This window comes from Martes martes, assembly GCF_963455335.1.
Source record: "Martes martes genome assembly, chromosome: 6".
In the NCBI taxonomy this organism is placed as follows: Eukaryota; Metazoa; Chordata; class Mammalia; order Carnivora; family Mustelidae; genus Martes; species Martes martes.
This window is the reverse complement of record NC_137893.1, coordinates 40,048,205-40,067,020: the sequence shown is the minus strand read 5'-3', so window position 1 is coordinate 40,067,020 and position 18,816 is coordinate 40,048,205. Positions and strand designations below refer to the sequence as shown.

The window sequence follows — 18,816 nt, the reverse complement described above, 5'->3', positions numbered from 1 at the left end:
TCACTTCTGTAAGGAATTATAAACCAGTGCCTGACTAGAAAATTGACACTAGCAAAGATATAAAAACCGTTATAACACCACTTCTTTTTTTAGAGTAGCAATCATTATTTAGCAGTTCTAACTTGAATGATACCCTTCAAGTGAAAAGGTTCCCCAAGTGTGAAGATCTATCATTGTGTGCATTATTCATCTGCCACTACACTGAGATGCCGTCACTCCACAGAAAAACACCTGTGATTCAGAGACCAGGAAGACTTGTTAGTGGCTGGTGAGCTTCATTCAACTTGATGATTTATAAAGATCTTCTGTGTGGCCAAGACTGCCAGTCCCCTGCCAATCTCTATTCTTCCCTCCTTCTTAGCAACAGAACCCTGACTTTACTCAGGATAGCAGTGTTCCCAGATAAAAGATCACAGATCCTTTTTTCCCTTGCAGCCATGAGTAGCCATTCGACCATATTACTATAGCCGAAGGCATCTATATGGAAGTTGTTAAGGGGAACTTCTGGTAAAGATCCTTCAAAGAGCCTGGGCATGGACCCTTTGGCCTTTCCCTAATTTTCCTTTCTTGCTGCCTGGACTGTGGATGTGATGACTGCCGATTATGATAGCTATTCTGGAGCACAAAGTAACCTTGAGGATGGAAGCCACACAATAGGACTGTGGCCCAGAGACAGATGAGCTCAGGTACCTAATGATCCTAGAGCCTACTTTCAAATTTCTTTATGTGTGAAAAAGAAAGCTTATGTGTTCAAGACACTGTTATTCTGAATATTCTGTTATAGCTAGCTGATTCTAATGATGATACAATCAGTGTTCATTATTAGATGAAAACAAGTATAGTATAATGGTCCTCTGGAAAACTTCTTTCTGAAAAGAGCTCCACAAAAAAAGGAGAATATTCTATTTAGAAAACAAAACAAAACGAATGAATGAGAAAAAAGACCTAAAAAAACAAACCAACCAACCTGGTTAGCTAAGTTAAAAAATGTGTATGAAAATACACGATACATGAAAATACACATGTATACACATATATGGTTAAAAGACACAAAACTGTTAAGTGTTTATTTTTTAGTGGGACAATTATGGAAAACTGTTTTTTTGGTTGTTTGTTTCCATTTCCACATTTTCCATAAAAGAAATGTATTTACTTTTATAATTAGCTTCCCTCTACCCCTGGAAGAACTGAAAGAAAACAAATTAAGCCAGCATTACTAAGCTGAAACCTGGTTAGAAAGGTTACAAGTTCACTCAGGTAATAAAACATATACACTTGACCCTTGAACAATATGGGTTTCAATTGCGTGGGTCCAATTATATGTGATTTAAAAAAATATCGTATAGTATTATAAATGTATTTTCCTTACAATATTCTTTTTCTTTTTTTTTAAGATTTTATTTATTTATTTGACAGAGAGAGAAAGAGTACAAGCAGGGAAAGCAGCAGAGGGAGAGGGAGCCAGATGCGGGGCTCGATCCCAGGACCATGGAATCATAACCGGAGCCAAAGTCAGACACCCAACCAACCAACCGAGACACCCAGGTGCCCCTATTTTTCTTACAATATTCTTAATAACATGTTCTTTTCTCTAGTTTACTGTAAGAATACAGTAGAAAATACATATAATATACAAGACATGTGTTAACTATTTGTTACTGGTGAGGCTTCACGTCAATATTAGTAAAGTTCTGGGAGAGTTGAAAGTTACATGTGAATTTTCTTTCCTTTTTTTTTTTTAATGATTTTATTTGTTTGAGTGAGAGCGAGAGCGTGAGGGGGTGGGGAGCAAAGGGAGAGGGAAAAGCAGGCTAGGCTCTTCACTGAGAGTCTCTTCCCTGACACAGGGCTCGACCCCCTGATCCTCAGATCATGATCTGAGCTGAAGTCAGACACTTAACTGAGTCACCCAGGTGCCCCTGGATTTTCATTTATTTATTTCTTTAATTTTATTAGGTTTGATTTATTTATTTATGTAGGGAGACAGCATGAACCGGGGGAGCGGGGTGAGAGAGGAAGAGTGAGAAGCTCGAGCAGACTCCCTGTCAGACACTGAGTCACCCAGGCAGGCACCCTACATGTGGTTTTTCAAATGCATGCGGGTTGATGCCCCAAACCTGGGTGATGTTCAAGGGTCAACTGTAATTGTTCTTGTGCTAACCAATGCTTTTATAATTAATCCTTTTAAGAACTGAAAAAATGTAATTTAAATGCTAGCTTTTCCAAGATTGAATAAAATTACCACAATCTTTTATATAGCAATTAAAAGAATTAGCTATACCCAACTTAGCTATTTTTGCTACTGGAAGGAAGAGGAGCAGACAGTAAGGCCAAATCATATTTGGATCTAGAGTACATTTTTCTACTAATTTCAAAACGAAGTATTTGCTATTATTTGAAGTCAGCACAAATTCTAGTAGAATCACGAAAAATCCTCTAAAACATTCTGGTTTTGGCAAAATTTAATTTTCCACTTAAATTTTCAGTTCATGTTCGAGCTGAAAGAATTACATTTGATAAAAATATATTTTATGATCCAAATAATTTTACAAGTCATATCTGCTTTATTTGGAACTGGAGAAAAACATAAATTATCTGCTAGAAGCTTAGAAAGTATCTTGTAAGCCTATTTCCTGCTTTAAAAAATTTTATGACACAAAAAACCCAATACTCCCACTACTGAAACAATTAAAACTACTCTTTCTACTCCTCTTCAGATTTTTATTTCCTTTTTACCTGTGGTTGCAGCAATCCTGGCTTCTATTTCAGACATGTCAGCACTCATCCTCTTGCCCTCGGAGGCTGGGGGCAAGCTCTCCACGCTGCTCCCACGGGAAGCTCCCAAGCTTAAACGTCCCGATTCACTCTGTTAAAATTATAGGTCAATTTGAATTACTGAAGCTCTTTAAATTGAAAAATCCTGGGAAGCCTAGGATGAGAAAGATATCACCTGAGATCCTTAATGGATTCTGTTCTGTTCTGAAAGAAAAGGGAAGTTTTAAGGGAGAGGAAGCTGCAGGGGTAAGGGACAGCAAGCTCCAGAAGGGGCCTTAGGAAAGGGTAGTCACTGGAGTTGGGAGTTAAAGGCTACAATTATTAGTTAACCTAAATGCCGCAGGTAAGATGAATGAAATCACTTAAAATACTTTAAAAACAATAATAGCAAAAATATATCTGGACAATATGAAACGATAGACTCAGGACAAACTCCTTTAACTGGGTAGCAGAACCAAGAAATAAGCATTTTACCTTTTTTTTTTTTTTTTTGCATTTTTACATTATTAATCATCAACCATTAAAGTTAGGGAACATCACAGGCAGGGAGCTGCACTGTTGGCAAAGGCAGCAAACATCAGAAGGGAAAATAATTTCATCAGTGATAAATGGTAGGAGAATCTCATTTTATGTCTCTATTCTTATCTGTCTGCATTTGTATAATGGAAGATAACAAATAATTTCAGTTAGTATAAAGTTATGACTACTAATAAGGTCATCACATAATTTTACTTTTAGTAACAAAACAAACCTGTTGCTTTGCCTGATTTTTCAACAATTTTGATTCTAAGCGTTTAATAGTATCATTTGTGGCAGGAACTTGCTCCATATTAGTGTCACTTTTATTACTGGTATTTGTAGAAGCGATGTCCATGAATGAGCCTAGGAAAGTAGAAATATTTATGACTACAGGTTGGGAATAATACAGAGGCTTCATTCAATAATATGTAACTTAAACTCTTTTCTAAACTAACAAGACATGAACAGAAACAAAATAAGACTTTTCAAGCCAATGAAGAGATCCAAACCCATTTTAAATGAATTTTAAGGATAACACAAAAAGGGAACCAAAATGTTTAGTCTTCTAAAAATCAAGGATGACTACAAGGTTCTTAGCCTCAGCTAGTAAATCAGAGCAGCCAATAATCAAAGTTGGGAAGACAACAGGAGAAATTAAGTTTGAGGGGAATGTCAGGAACTTAGTTTTTGGAAAATGTTAAGTTTGAGTTCCTATTAAAGATTTGTATATATTTTGACAGAGAGAAACACAGTGAGAGAGGGAACACAAGCAGGGAGAGTAGGAGAGGGAGAAGCAGGCTTCCCGCCGAGCAGGGAGCCCAACATGGGGCTCGATCCCAGGACCCCGGGATCATGACCTGAGCCGAAGGCAGATGCTTAACTGAGTTCCTATTAGATATCAAGTAAGGAGTTGGATACAGAAGTATGAGGTTCAGGTCAGGGAGGGAAGAAAATATCAGCAAATAGATGGTATACAGAGCTGTAATACTGGATGAGACTACTGAGAAAACGAGTATAGAGAGATAGTCAGAAGAATATTAATGACTGAGCCCTAGGCATGCTGACATGAATAGGTTGGGAAGGTAAAATTACCAGCAAAGGAAACTATCAGAGAAAGTGGCCAGAGAAAGAAGATGGAAATCCAGGCTAGTATGATATCCAAGAGACCAACTAAAGAAAGTGCTACATATAAGGAGAAAGTAATGAACTGTGTCAAATGTTGCTAAAAGCCAAAAAAGATGAGAACTGGGGGCGCTTGGGTGGCGCAGTTGGTTAAGCATCCAACTCTTGGTTTTGGTTCATGTCAGGGTCATGAGATGGAGCCCCAAGTCAGGCTCTGTGCTCATCAGGGAGTCTGCTTTACATTCTCTCCCCGTCTCCCTCTGCCTTTCCTCCATGCTTATGGATGCACTTGCTCCCTCCCTCCCTCTGAAATAAATCTATTTTAGAAAGAATGATGAGAACTGAAAATCATTTCAATTTAGTCAAGTGGAGACAAATGGTGACCTGGACAAGAGCAATTCTGGAGTAGTGGTATAATAAAAGACTCAATAGACTGGGCAATAGAGAATGAGGAAGAGAGAAGCTAAGAGGATGAAAATACAGACTATATATGCCCTGGGAATGATTCCAGTAGAAAGGCTGGTGATACAAGAGACTGAGGGAAGAACTGCTGCAAAGAGCAGATGGGATATAGTGCACAAGTAGACAAGCTTGCCTCTGGTGAGGAGCATGGAGAGCTCAGCCATAGTAACAAAAAGAATGTAGAGCAGATGGGCACAGATACATAGGTAGGTGGGCAGATGTAGTGGGGGAGCCTCTGGGAGCTATCTTCTGATCACTCCAATTTTTCAAAGAAATAGGCAAATAGGATCAGCTAAAAGTGAGGAGTGAAGAGGAGGTATTTGAAGTTTGAGGAGAGATGCTAAAGTGTAAAATTAAGTCATCTAGGCAAGAGGAGACAGACTAAACTATAGTAAAACCGTCCAGCATCACTCTATCACTAAAGCATTTGAAGACAGTAAACACGTGTTGTCTCCAGCCACATTCAGTTGCACAGTTACAGGCAACGGCAAGCCGAGCGTCAGACTGAACCACTTGTGGTTTAGTCAAACAAGCCTAAGACAAGAAATTATAATAACTATCTGGAATTAAGTGAAGGGAGGATGAAAGGAAGGATCTAAGGGAACTGTGGCTCAGTAAAAGATGGAAGGATCAAAGGCCTGAAGGTCACAGTACTTAAACAGGGACAGAGTTTGGAGGTGGTGGTAGAAACAAATAAAGGAATTTTAGAGAAGTTCACTTTAGAATTCAGAGCAACTCAGTAAAAATAGAATTTGGGAAAAACTATTAAACCAGCTTAAAATAAACATAATTATTTTTGAGGTGAAGGAAACATCAGCAAAAATATTTTTCAGTAAAAATAAAATTTTAAGTACGGGATAAATATATATGTACATATACACATGTATCTTAGTTGTAATTAAATTAATGAGTGCTTAAAATGCCATATATTTTGAAAAGTACAGTTTTTCTAAGTCAGAGACTTATTTCTACTTTCTCTTCTGATGATCACAAACTACAGATCCCACTACTACTTTGTATTTAGAAAACTAAGGAACTTTGAACTAAAAATAAGAGTTCTTAAATAAGAGTTTCTATAGACTCTTCTACAAAGACCAAAAAGTAGAGTGTTCATGACGAAAAATATGCTGTTTTTAAAATTTACAGTGATTTCTAATATTATCTGATTTACCCATATCTGTGTAAAAATGATTATTTTTCAAATAAAGAATGACATTCCCAGCAATACAATATACTATCTTTTTATATTTAACTATACAAGAATTCTAAGACTTGGAAGCAAGACTTTAGTAACTCTTTAATCTGGGTACCTTCCTGAAGAATGATGCACCTGGAAATCCAAATTGCAGTCAATCATATGAAATGAAGAAATTAAAATGCAAATGGAGACATCATTCAGTGCCTCTTGATTATAATTTCATGGGAACAGAGACAAAAAAAAATTATTACTCTTCCAATCTATCCATTTACCTGTACTGGTGGCAGAGTTGCTCTGTCCTTCATCTGAATACTGACAAGGGTACTGTAATGGCTCATCTGCTCCTGGAAAGTACTATATATGAAAAAGTAAATCAAAGTTTAAAATTTCTTTAATACAAAATAAATACTGTAAGAATTAACTTGAAGAATACACATTAATTATTTCTTTGTCCTGGGATGTGAAAGTAGCGGAGATGGTGGTTTATTTTCCCTACGGCATATACTAAATTTATAGAGGTCTAAACTCAGTATATGCCTTAAGTTTGTGATTTTGCAAAGATGATGATAATGTGCTACTCTTTTAAATTTCAACTGTGATCAATGCTGTGTATGTACTTAAGTAGTATCTATTTTACACAGAGCCTAGATACTCCTCAAGAAAACAGCTATATTTTTCTAGAGGAACATATCAAATATAATAGTATCATTCCTCATAATTAGGTAAAATGTATTTATGTTCTCATAGCATCGATACAAACTTTCAAATTGTTAAAATTATTGTCAGTCTGACAACTGAGCTTGGTATGCCAGAGAATAATTGTTAGAATATTTTGAATATCAAAGACAGATTATGGCTGTTCCTCTATAAAATGGAGATACAATATTGGAAATTTTGCTCTTCAAAAATTAAAATTCAGGGGGCGCCTGGGTGGCTCAGTGGGTTAAAGCCTCTGCCTTTGGCTCGGGTCATGATCTCAGGGTCCTGGGATTAAGCCCTGCATGGGGCTCTCTGCTCAGCAGGGAGCCTGCTTCCCCCCACCTCTCTGCCTGCCTCTCTGCCTACTTGTGATCTCTGTCTGTCAAATAAATAAATAAAATCTTAAAAAAAACCCAAAAACCTAGAATTCAGAGAAAAAAAGAAAGGTGTTCTTTTCAAATCAGACAAAGCAGATATAAGTACAATTACAATCTGACAAATTTATATATCCCAATGTTTTAAGGTATCTCACTATGGAAACTAAGTTGTTTTCTTATGAGCACATCTTTAGGGTCTAGAATTCTACATATAGCTGGTACCCACATATGATGGGTTAAGCTTTAATCAAATTAGTTCAAGCTTGGTTTGCCTAAATCATTTTCAGTAGAATAAACAAATCTTTGGCCATCTAGGAAGTCTACATTTAAGGAGACTGAAAGGTTCTTCTACCGAGCAATATTATTCTACTGTTCTAAAATTCAGGCACTTTCATAAGTATGTGAACTTTTAAAGTCAAAGTACCACTTGGGAGATTTTGTTAATGTACCAAATACTAGAGGCCTAAAATTATTCAAATAATTCCAAGTGTCTGCGTATAGACTAAGAAATTTTGATAATCATTTGAAAGGATTTTTCTAAATTAAAAATTTCTATCTATTAAATCCTAGATGTTTAACTTTTTAATGGTACAAGAGAAGCTAAAAATATGTAATAAAACACCAAAAGGTAAAAATCATGAAATACATGTGTCTGGGAATACAATCATTCTATTGCCTTGCATAAATGACTGCTTGATGAAGATCTATACTCAAGAAAATTTCAAATTTAGTTTGTCAAGTATTAGAGTAAGAAAATACCTAAGTCCTGTATAAAGATCTCTAATTTAGCTTCTCAGATTACAGATGAGGCAACAGGCCCCCAAATAAACACATTTGTTCACTAAATTAAACAGGAGGAAAAAGCAAGTTCAGAAATCTAGTTAAGCTATCCTTCCATTACAAAGAACTAGATTTTTTCCCCCAAAATAAGTCTTCTCCTCTGATTATATGAGTAATAAATGCCCATTCTAACTTGGACAATACAGGAATGTATAAAGCAGAAAACAGCAGTATGTCTTTTCACTTTAAAATCCCAAACTCAGTATATATCAAATTCCCCTAAATCCAAAGCCCCTCAAAAGAAGGATTATACCCGCATCAAGTGAGTCATTATTTTCACAATTTCCTCCATTGAAGGGCGCTGAGAAGGATCTTTAGACCAACAACGAGTCATCAGGCTCTCAATGGGCTTAGGTAAATTTTTGATCAGTGGTGGTCGAGTACCTATAATTGAAAATTAGAGGGGAGGAAAGAATGGATTTACCCAAAGAATGGTGTAAGCTTTTTATATGTACTCCCAATACAGTATTTATTTTATAGATCCTGTAATTTAAGATTTATTTTGGAATAATAAAAGTACTTTTTTTGGTCTATTAGGTTTATATTATATTTTCATAAAGGGGAAGGTACACCTTTCGCAAAGTTAAATTAAATTTTTATATGCAGTACAGTAGGAGTAAGACTGAGAAATAATATCTCGTTTGTTCTAAACATTGTTTTAACAAGTAGTAATGGCTTAATGGGTGCTCTGAGGTAATCTTACTTGAACTAGGTTTTCAGGTTCACTATAAAAATTTAAAACGTGTTTGAAAAATCACCTTCCATAGCAGAAAAGTCATCAACTATGGTGTTACACTCACTGATCTCTAAATGACTCTTCTGTCAGTGGCAGACCTTTCTGGCTGCTATGAATCCATCACTTCACCAACTGAAAACTGTCAACTTTTGTGTAACTACCAAGATTAACAGAGAGGTCCCTAACTGAAAAAGAGCCTCAAATATAATGAAATCTTTGTAATTTTACCAACTAACAAGTTAGTTCTTTTATTCTGTACTTCCCTGACAGTCAATTATTTACTGACAATTAATAGAAAAACAAAACACACTGTCTTAGTCAATGCTCTAGCATTCTCTACAATGACATTAAAGGTAGTAAAATGAAAGGCAGTACAGGAAACTAAAAAGAACACTCAGGATTACTCATATGATGGTACCGTTGGACAAGTCTATGAATGACCTAGTTAGGCAGGTATTTGTATGATCTGTGGAATAGTGTACTAAAATACCAATAAAATTTAAATGCAATAATCAGAATGATTATAACCAATTGACAGAAATTAAATATTAGAGAATGACATAAAAATTAAAAAGGTTAAGCAATTTCCCTCCATGAAGAGTTTATTTTCCCAAATCAAATGTGAAATTACTTGATTAATGAAGAACATGTATTCTAATATCCTCAGTGGTTAGAAACATCACAACTACATGTCTAAAAAAAGCAGGAGGGATAAAGGACACTGAGTTCATAAGTCAATGTAAGTTAAAAATAGGGACACTGGGAATCAAAAAGATCTGGATGGGAATCCCAGCAATACTTTACTAATCTAATGACCCTGAGTAACTTCCTTTCCCTCTCTAAGGCTTGGTTTCTGGAAAATCGTATAACTGTTAAATGAAGCAATAACATACTCCCCTTATAAGGATGAACGAGAAGATAACAAGAAAGCATATGTGAAGCACTTTGTGTTTTGCCTTTATGAATAGCTGAAGTAACAATTCTTATTATTATTCTTTGCTCCCTCAGGAGAAAAGGCTATACCTCCTCAATTACCTTAACCTTGATAAAGATTTTATTTATTTATTTATTTATTTTTAAGTTTTATTTTCTCCACAGAGTCCAATCTGAAGCTTCTCTATCCCCTAAAGAAAGCCAACCTCGGCAGTTGGCTCTGGCTGTCTACTGATGTCCTTTCCTTAATTATTAGGATCAGCAGACCTCCTCAGCCTTGGGCAAAGGACAGGACCACTCTCAGTCCTGCCCTACCTGATTCTGGGGGTGAGGAGGAGGGTAGGAGACTGATGACAGCAAAGTATTCTGGTAATAAAGAATTGGACATTTTAATGTTAGAGATAAATGGTCTTCTTTGGGGTAGATATGATTGTCCACACAGAAAATATACAAAATATATAAAAGAAAAATTTCTTTTTACGAACCATTATGAACAGCCCACATGATACGGAAAGCTGGGCCACCAATCTCATCAAAGGGTTTCCGACGTGTTATCACTTCCCAAAGAATAATACCCCAGCTGAAGACATCACATTTTTCACTGTAATTGCTACCTAGAGAAAAAGGTGGTATAATTTCAAGACTCTTTTCCACATGACTTACAGGAACAACTGCTTTCATAAATTTTTAAGAATGAGCACTATGTACAAAAATAGGAGGATGCTGCATGTATAGCTGAGAAATTACTCTTTCTTAATTTCTTAAGTAACTTAAGTCTCTGCAACAAAACATTTATTTATGAACTGAATATTAATGATGCACTAAAAAAACCCACTTTAGAAAGGTGGTCATTTTCTACCTTTTCACGGAGAGGCACAGGATTTGTCTTTTATTTATTCAGACTTTCACTTTCTGTGGGGCAGAGTATAAGAAATTTGTACTTTCCTTTCTTTCATTTTAAGAATTTAATTTCATTCTTAAATTTTCCTCCCCCATTCATTACTCTACTATCACAGCAGAAATTTCTAATTAAATGATAAAACTTTCCTTTCAATATCTGGCAAGGCAAAATTCTTAATTTGCAAACTTTAAAGTTGTAAGCAATGAAAATGATGGATAACAAATTTATAGTAAGCAGATTATGCTGCAAAATTTATAGGATCACTAAATTGGGTCAATTAGCAAAATAAACAGCAAAAAAACTCCCCAAACCCCCAAAATCCATGTAAGAATGACTATACTACCACACACGCACTAAGAAGTATACTGTAAGCACTAAAATGTTAAAATCTAATTTGGGTAATAGGGACTGACATCTTTCAGAAATGAAGAAATCACTATAGCCTTACAGTATGAACTTTATTACTCTGAATTATTGCTGGCCTCTGGTATAAATAAGTCTTTTTGCTCTTCACATTACAGTAATACTATGTGATTTTAACTCACAGAAAACATTTTAAGATTCTATCCATTTATTTGACAGACAGAGATCACAAGTAGGCAGAGAGGCAGGCAGAGAGAGGAGGAAGCAGGCTCCCTGCCGAGCAGAGAGCCCGATGTGGGGCTCGATCCCAGGACCCCGGGACCATGACCCGAGCCGAAGGCAGAGGCTTTAACCCACTGAGCCACCCAGGTGCCCCACAGAAAACATTTTAAATGAATTGTTTTAGGGGCACCTATGTGGCTCAGTTGGTTAAGCGTCTGCCTTCAGCTCAGGTCACAATCCCATGGTCCTGGGATCGAGCCCCACGTAGGGCTCCCTGCTCCATGGAGAGCCTGATTCTCCCTCTCCCTCTGCTTGCCACTCCCCCTGCTTGTACGCATGTGCTATCAAACAAATAAATAAAATCTTTAAAAAAACTGAATAGTTTTAAATCAATGTATTCTGTATATGAACTTAAAAACAGGAAGCACTATTTAATTTTGTACAATTTAACGTCTGCTGGTTCATTCACTTTTTAACTGAATTTTATGGCAAAACAGTTCCACTCAACAGACCAACTGCATGACACATTTCTCTTTCTCTCAGGTGGCTAAAAAACAAAGAAACAAAAACACTTTAAATTCATCAAAAATAAAAGAAATAAGCCATAATCAGAATCTGATTACTGAACATATCTGAATTTAATGGACATACTTCCTAACACACAAATCACACATCTTCAGTTCAACTTTTCTCATTTAAAAGATAACTTGATGTTTTCATACAGAAAGGTATTATGAAATTCATGGATCATTCTTTTAGAACTTGAGTGAGATACAGAGATGTAAAAGAAATTAAACATCTCATCCTTTACTTGTCTTTCTCAGTATCATATTTCTACGAAATTACTTGCAATCCTTTTAAGGCATGCTCATTTAGACTGTCAATTTTTAATTGCTAGGAAATCAATACAAAGTTCAGCTGATTCTTGTTATTCTTGGTGTTTATGTTCTATAAAGTTTCTGTGAAGACTGGACTAGTGAAAGCTGAGTCATTTGCTCATGGGGGCAATCAGGGTTAGGTTCCTGTGAACCTCTTAATGTCACTGATCAGTATATAACCTTGTTTTATATGGGTTTCTCTTTAAGACACCTTATTTAATATATATGCGAGTTCATTAACACTGACCTCATGGAATAGCACTATAACTCATGTCTGAATAAAGATCAGCTAGAATATTTCTGTTAAGTAATATCACAGCCTTGTTATACTTAGGACCACTAGAAAGCACGTCAATGCTGCCCTTGGAGGCCATCTTAAACATGAAATCACCAACAAAAAGCACATAAAAAAGGAAAAAAACACAGCACTAAGTAGATCATTAAAATGACACAATATAAGAGCCGAAATAAGAAGGCAGTGTGTTGTCTTGCTCCTTAGCTGGGAACATATGTTGGACGACTCAAAAGGTTCCCCTGTTCTAGACATGCCTGCAAATAACCATGAAAGCACCATGAATACTGATTTTCAGGTTGAAATAGGCATGTTTTACAGTAGCAATAGGTGGAATATGAACATGAGGCTTGACTGTACATATACTTGAACTTGCACAGGACACTGCTAGACAACACAAATCTTGCTATGAGATTTAAGATCTAGGGCTGTATTTATTTACTGCCTCTTAGACTTTAGTACAGTTGACCTGTGAATACTGGTATGAATTGCAAAGGTCTACTTAAATGTGATTTTGTTTTTTTTGAGAAATATAGTACAATACTATAAATGTAATTCCCTTACTGTTTTCTTAATAACATTTTCTTTTTTAAGTTTATTTTCGTGTAAGAATATAGTATATAATACATACATAAATATGTGTTAAAAGGCTGTTTATTTTATCACTAATGGTGATAAATGGTCAACAGTTGTCTATTAGTATTTAAGTTTGGGGGAGTCAAAAGTTACATGTGGATTTCCAACTGCACGGGATGGTCAGCACCAATAACCTCTCTGTTGTTCAAGGGTCAACTGTATATCCTTTCCAGTATGTACTATGCAGAAATAAAACCACTGAAACAGGGTAAAGCCATAAACACACTCTGAACGTACATGGAGTAAGAAGGCAGATTATCAATCATGACATGCTTTTGTCATTTACCTTCAAAAACTTCAGGTGCCATCCAAGCAGCACTCCCCTTGTTATTGGTCATATGAGTCTGAATGTCACAGGCTGTACCAAAGTCACAGATTTTTAATACTGTCCCGCCTGCAACCAGCAGCAAGCTGTTTACAAAATAACAAAAACAAAGGTTGTAAGACCAACACTTGATTATTTACAATAAAAAAGGAGGCATTTGTGGTAATAGAAATGGTTAAGCAAAATGTCACCAACTTTTGTCAAACACTTCTTGGTCACTCTAATAGCTCAATGGTTCAGAGGAGTATTAGCAAAAAATAAATTACCTTAACCTAGTTCTCTTAGGGAGACTGCTAGATCCACATTTTGATGTCTTCATCTCTATCTCCATAATCTTTCCTGACTATACATCTCTCTGGGCCAAAATAAAATATGGATTTAAAAAAGTTCTAGTAGATCAACATTATGTGTTCTAAAATGGAAGTAAATGGATATCAATACTTTTGTAAGTCACTTGTCCCCTAAATTCAATCTACCTATTGCAGTGTTTTTCAAGCCAATGGGCTGTAGGTGGAAGTGATGTACTTCACTTTTAAGCCTGGCCATAAAAATCTCCCACATATATATATTCCTTTTCCTTTCCTCATATGCCATGGAGTGCAGAGGACTTTGAGCTACAAGGAGCCTGGGATCCTGAGCCACCATATGAGAAACTCACTATTTCATTTTGGACTTCACATGAGTGAAAAAAAATAAACTTGTATTTTGTAAAGCCATGAGATTTCAGAGCTTACCTATTGTAACAGTGCAACTCTAACCGATACAAGAAATTGGTATAGAAGTGGATGCAGCTGTAACGAAAATCTAATATATTTGATATTAGCTTAGCAACAGGCAGCAAGAAAGCTAAAACTGGAGGCTGGAAAGATACAGATCCATGTAATGACACGGCAAAACATTTTGTAAAAATTGTCTCCTATGATAATCTGTGGCCTTGAAAGACTGGAAAAGCTGACTGCTTCTAAACTCCAAACAGCAGGAAATAAGACTGACAAAAGCCCTTAAGACTCAGTACTGCAGCAAAGAGCAAATTAAGAGAAAGTACTTCCTACCTGAACGTAATAGTTTAGTTAAAATGTTCCGCTAAGAAAAGGCAATATGGCCAGAAATCAAATAAACCAGGTTCAAGATTTTGCCTAAGAAAGAATTCTGGTAATAGTCATGGGCATATGAAACTGACTGGAACCAGGGCAATCATAAGCCTACTATTGAGGAAATTAATATTGTCAAATGAACCACAAATTTCTAAATAAGACTTTTGATTATTTTGAGTCTTACAACAATTCTCCGGAGCCCAGATCTACATAACCAGTGTGCAGCTGTGAAATCTGTACAGCTTTGGAGGAGAGTATACACCAATACCCACTTCTGGCATGGTATGAAGAATGCACAAGGGGGAACCCACAAAAGGATGAAGCTTGGAATCATGAGCAATGGATAAAGGAGTTCCTTTTCAAGGGCCAAAGGTCTGATCAAGACCCTTCTTACAAATCCGGGTAGAGGGACCAGACAATGCCAAGACTTCACCGCTAGAGACTAGGAACTACTGTATGCCTCCATGCTTCCCTTTCCCCAGTGGAAAGTTTTACTGATTGTCTCATCTTTCAGCTATTATGTATTGGGTGAATGGGGAGAGAGAGAGGTGACAGATAACTTGTCCTTTCAATTCATTTGTTTCCGAACTATGGAAGGCCACATCCAGACCAGGTGGAGGACTGCATGTCATCCTGAGCTGTTCATCCGGATGGTGAACGGGATGGTGACTGTTAGAGCCTTTGGGATGTTTAACTGGCGAAGAGCCGTGAGTGGTTCTAACCGGTGGTTAGAGCAGTAAATACTCTGGGTGACTGGGACTGGCCATCTGCTCATAAAAGCCATTCCCTTATGCCTCTGGGGCATACATTTCCCAACTTCTACTGTAGGTAATTATACCTAAGACTGAGTTGTGGCCACTGATACGTAGGTAGTGGGAGGGTCACTTCCAGGCCTTGTTCAAAAAACCTCTCATATGTGATCTCCATTCTCTTTATCTTCTGGCTGAATGCTTAAGTTCCCGAAGTCCTGGAGGATGGCAGAAGTACAAAACGGAGGGAGCTTAACTGGGTCCTTGAATGACAATATGGAAGATCATCTGCCAAACAGGAACCCCTCTTTTGGATTTCACATGCATGAGCAATAAATTTCTATTGTGATAAGCCCAGTATTAGCTACAGCAGCTGGTTTTAACTAATATTCCTAGCTATTAGGATTCGTTTAAAGAAACTGATACTCAAGAGTTTTAGGTTCTTTATACCCCAATGTAACTTATTACTCCTATAAAAACTGAAATCAATATAAAGTATTTTAATAGTGCAAAAAGAACTATGAAAGTAAAAGACAGTTTTGTTACCTTACTCAAAAGTTAAACATTTAAAATAAATGTGTAAAACACTCTCTATATCATTACCTAAAAAGCTGAAAGTCATGTGTAAACAAGTGGAAGTAATTCTACTTGTTTTCTATAAAAAAATAATTATTTTGAATCCCTTTCAACCACCTTCTCTTATATGCAAAAAGATATTTTTGTTTTACATAGCCAACATTTATCTTAATTTATTTTTACTTATTTTGTTTCACCATTCCTTCTTGAATCTTATACTTGTCCTACATAACCATTTTCTTTCTATCCCAACTACCTTCAATTAAAGTCCATTTATAGTGAATTCTCTCAGGTTTTGTTTCAAAATATCTTTAACTCCCACCCTTCTCCTTAGAAAGTAATTTAGGGCAGGTACACTATTTTCTCTCAGCTCTGTGAAGTTATGATTCCAGTTTTCCAGATTCTACTAATGGTGCTGTAAACTGTACTTCAGTCTGTCAATACTTTGTAGGTAATCTCTTTTCTGATCAGCTGATTTAAAAATCTCCCTTTTGTTTTTGTTCTTATGTAGCTTCACTAAGGTGTGTCACAGGGTAGACTTCATTTATCCTGTTTAGAAATCATACCTTTGTCCAGAAAATTCCTGGCCAATCTCCCTCTCTCTCTTTTTTAAAAATATTTCATTTATTTACTTGACAGAGAGAGAGAGATCACAAGTAGGCAGAGAGGCAGGCAGAGAGAGAGAGGAAAGCAGGCTCCTTGCTGAGCAGAGAGCCCGATGGAGGGCTTGATCCCAGGACCCTGAGATCATGACCTGAGCCGAATGCAAAGGCCTAACCCATTGAACCATCCAAGTACCCGTAATCTCTCTTGAATTATAAACTCTCTCCATCCTATTTTCTTCTACTGGAGTTCTGTGCTGTTAGTCCTATCTTTCCTTTCCCTGTGTTCCTTAACCTATTATTTTTCTCATTTATTTATTTGTTTGTGTTGTATTCTGGGTAGTTACAGATATATCTCACAGCTCACCAATTCTCTTGTCACCTATTTCAGATCTGCTATTTTAAATTTTTAATTATTCTTAAATGTTGTATTTTGTTCTTTTGGTCATTTTGTATATAGTTCATTCCTTGCACACTTTAATTCCTTTTTGGGGGTAAATTATATAAGCATATTTACTTTATATTTCATATTGATAATTAAAAATATCTGGAGTCTTAATATTTGAGGGCTTACTTCTGCTTTGTGTTATTTCTGCTCACTTTTACCCATGGTAACTTGGACCCTTATAGATGTGGTAATTTTTATTGTGGCTTCATATCTGATCAATTTTAATCTGGAATAATTAAAATCTGGACTGAAAACATAGGACTTTATTTTTAAATTTTTATTATTTTTTAAAAGATTTTATTTATTTATTCATGAGAGATAGAGAGAGAGGCAGAGGGAGAAGCAGGCTCCCCACTGAGCAGGGAGCCCGACGCAGCACTCGCTCTCAGGACCGTGAAATCATGACCTGAACCAAAGGCAGATGCTTAAACGTCTGAGCCACCCAGGCGCCCCAAAACATAGGACTTTAAAATGGAGTTTCAATTACTACTAGATGCCGTGGGACACTACCAACCCCAAAACACGTTTAATCTATTTTGTTGGGATTTTTCTGGATTGTGCAAGCAGGGCAAATTCAACTCGCAACAACATATGGGGAGACCTCTGTTAAGAAATAAATGTTCGCCTAGTCAGAAAACTGGTATTTTTTCTAGCCCACTTTTAAGTTGTTCCCTCCAGGGATCCTAAATTTATGGAGAGATCTCAGTTCTGCTACTTCACCTGGTGCAGAACACAGGACCTACCTCCAATTACACAAGAGTCATTAACACCAGGGCTTTTCATTTTTGATAATGACAGCTCACAATAGTCTTTAGCTTCCATGCTTGGATTAAATTCTCTCAGGATTCAGTGCTTTCCATTTTTTGCCCTGATGATTTCCCTTTTCTTGTAAGATTGCCTATACATGTAAAAGGATATTTGTTGTCATACGCATTTATCTCTGGGTGTTTGTTGTAGGATGGTTTTTCAGTTGATCTGGTTCGCCATACTGTGGAGTGTCAAAATTCTTATCATGTGAGCATAAGAATCAAAGCCACATTTCTATACAATCTCTATCAGCACACACAGGTTGTTAGGATTTAAGTGCATAGATATCATGGCTTAACTTTATGCAGTTTTCAAATCAGGGTATGAAACCTTGCCATTATATCAGTGTATGCCAGGATAAGTGGCAGGGAGTCTACAAAGCCTTAGGTTAAAGCTAGCACTTCTCCATGGACCATCACTTTCACTCAGTTTTAAGTATTTTTAACATCCTAACATTGACTTTAAAACAAATTACATAATATATGCAGGTGAAGTAAAATTTGCATGCAAAATTCCTAAAGAAGGGTTATTTGGGCTCTGCCCCTAGTCTTAGAATGGCTGAGGTTACATTATATCACAACTTTGTTCTGAGGGGTAGAAAAGTTTGAGAAGCACCAACTTAGGGCATTAAAAACTATGCAGAATCTCAAAACATTAAAAGACTCAGTAGCACTCTGTTTTCTAAAAATAGCTCTATAAACCAAGTCTTCTGAGTCTAAGACTGCTTATAAGACCAAGAATAGTTTCAAGTACTTACTTAAGAGGTAACAGGAATATTATTTATCTATTAAAATTGAGGTTAAAAAATAAAGAGGTAAATATTTGAATACAATGATATGAAAAGATGTCCATGTAAGTGAAAAAAGCAACATTATATACAGTATAACCCATACATCATTAAAAAAACAAAACAGTGGTTACCTTTGAGGAATAGGAGGCAGGAAAGACTTGCTTTATATTTTTCTAACTATTTGAATTTGTTTTTAATCACAAACATGTATTATTTGAGAATAATAACATATAATTTAAAGAAAAAAGTAAAATAACCTATAAGGAAGAAGGAAAAAAATGGTCCTTATTTTAAATGTCTTTATTTTTAAGATACTTCTAAAAATGTTCAAACCCAAAACCGTTCTTATGCTTTGAATGTGTGTGTGGGAGGAACATAACTCTTATTATGGTTAGAAAAATTTAATGAAAGATTTCCAGAAAATTTTCTGAACTTAAGATTCCGATTTTCCTAGGTGCTATATTACCCAAGT

At 36.2% G+C, this 18,816-nt stretch overlaps 1 protein-coding gene across 2 annotated transcripts in view; it reads right to left on the bottom strand.

Moving 5' to 3' along the window:
• The window catches only part of MAP3K7 (mitogen-activated protein kinase kinase kinase 7), a 73,115-nt gene that overhangs the window by 32,865 nt on the left and 21,434 nt on the right, over positions 1–18,816 (bottom strand). For both annotated transcript variants that reach the window (XM_080805523.1, XM_080805522.1), the window contains exons 6-11: positions 13,240–13,364; positions 10,147–10,275; positions 8,246–8,376; positions 6,349–6,430; positions 3,527–3,657; positions 2,737–2,866 (exon numbers count right to left, since the gene is read on the bottom strand). In XM_080805523.1, coding sequence (XP_080661649.1) covers positions 2,737–2,866; positions 3,527–3,657; positions 6,349–6,430; positions 8,246–8,376; positions 10,147–10,275; positions 13,240–13,364 — 728 coding nt within the window. The remainder of the gene's footprint in view (positions 1–2,736; positions 2,867–3,526; positions 3,658–6,348; positions 6,431–8,245; positions 8,377–10,146; positions 10,276–13,239; positions 13,365–18,816) is intronic.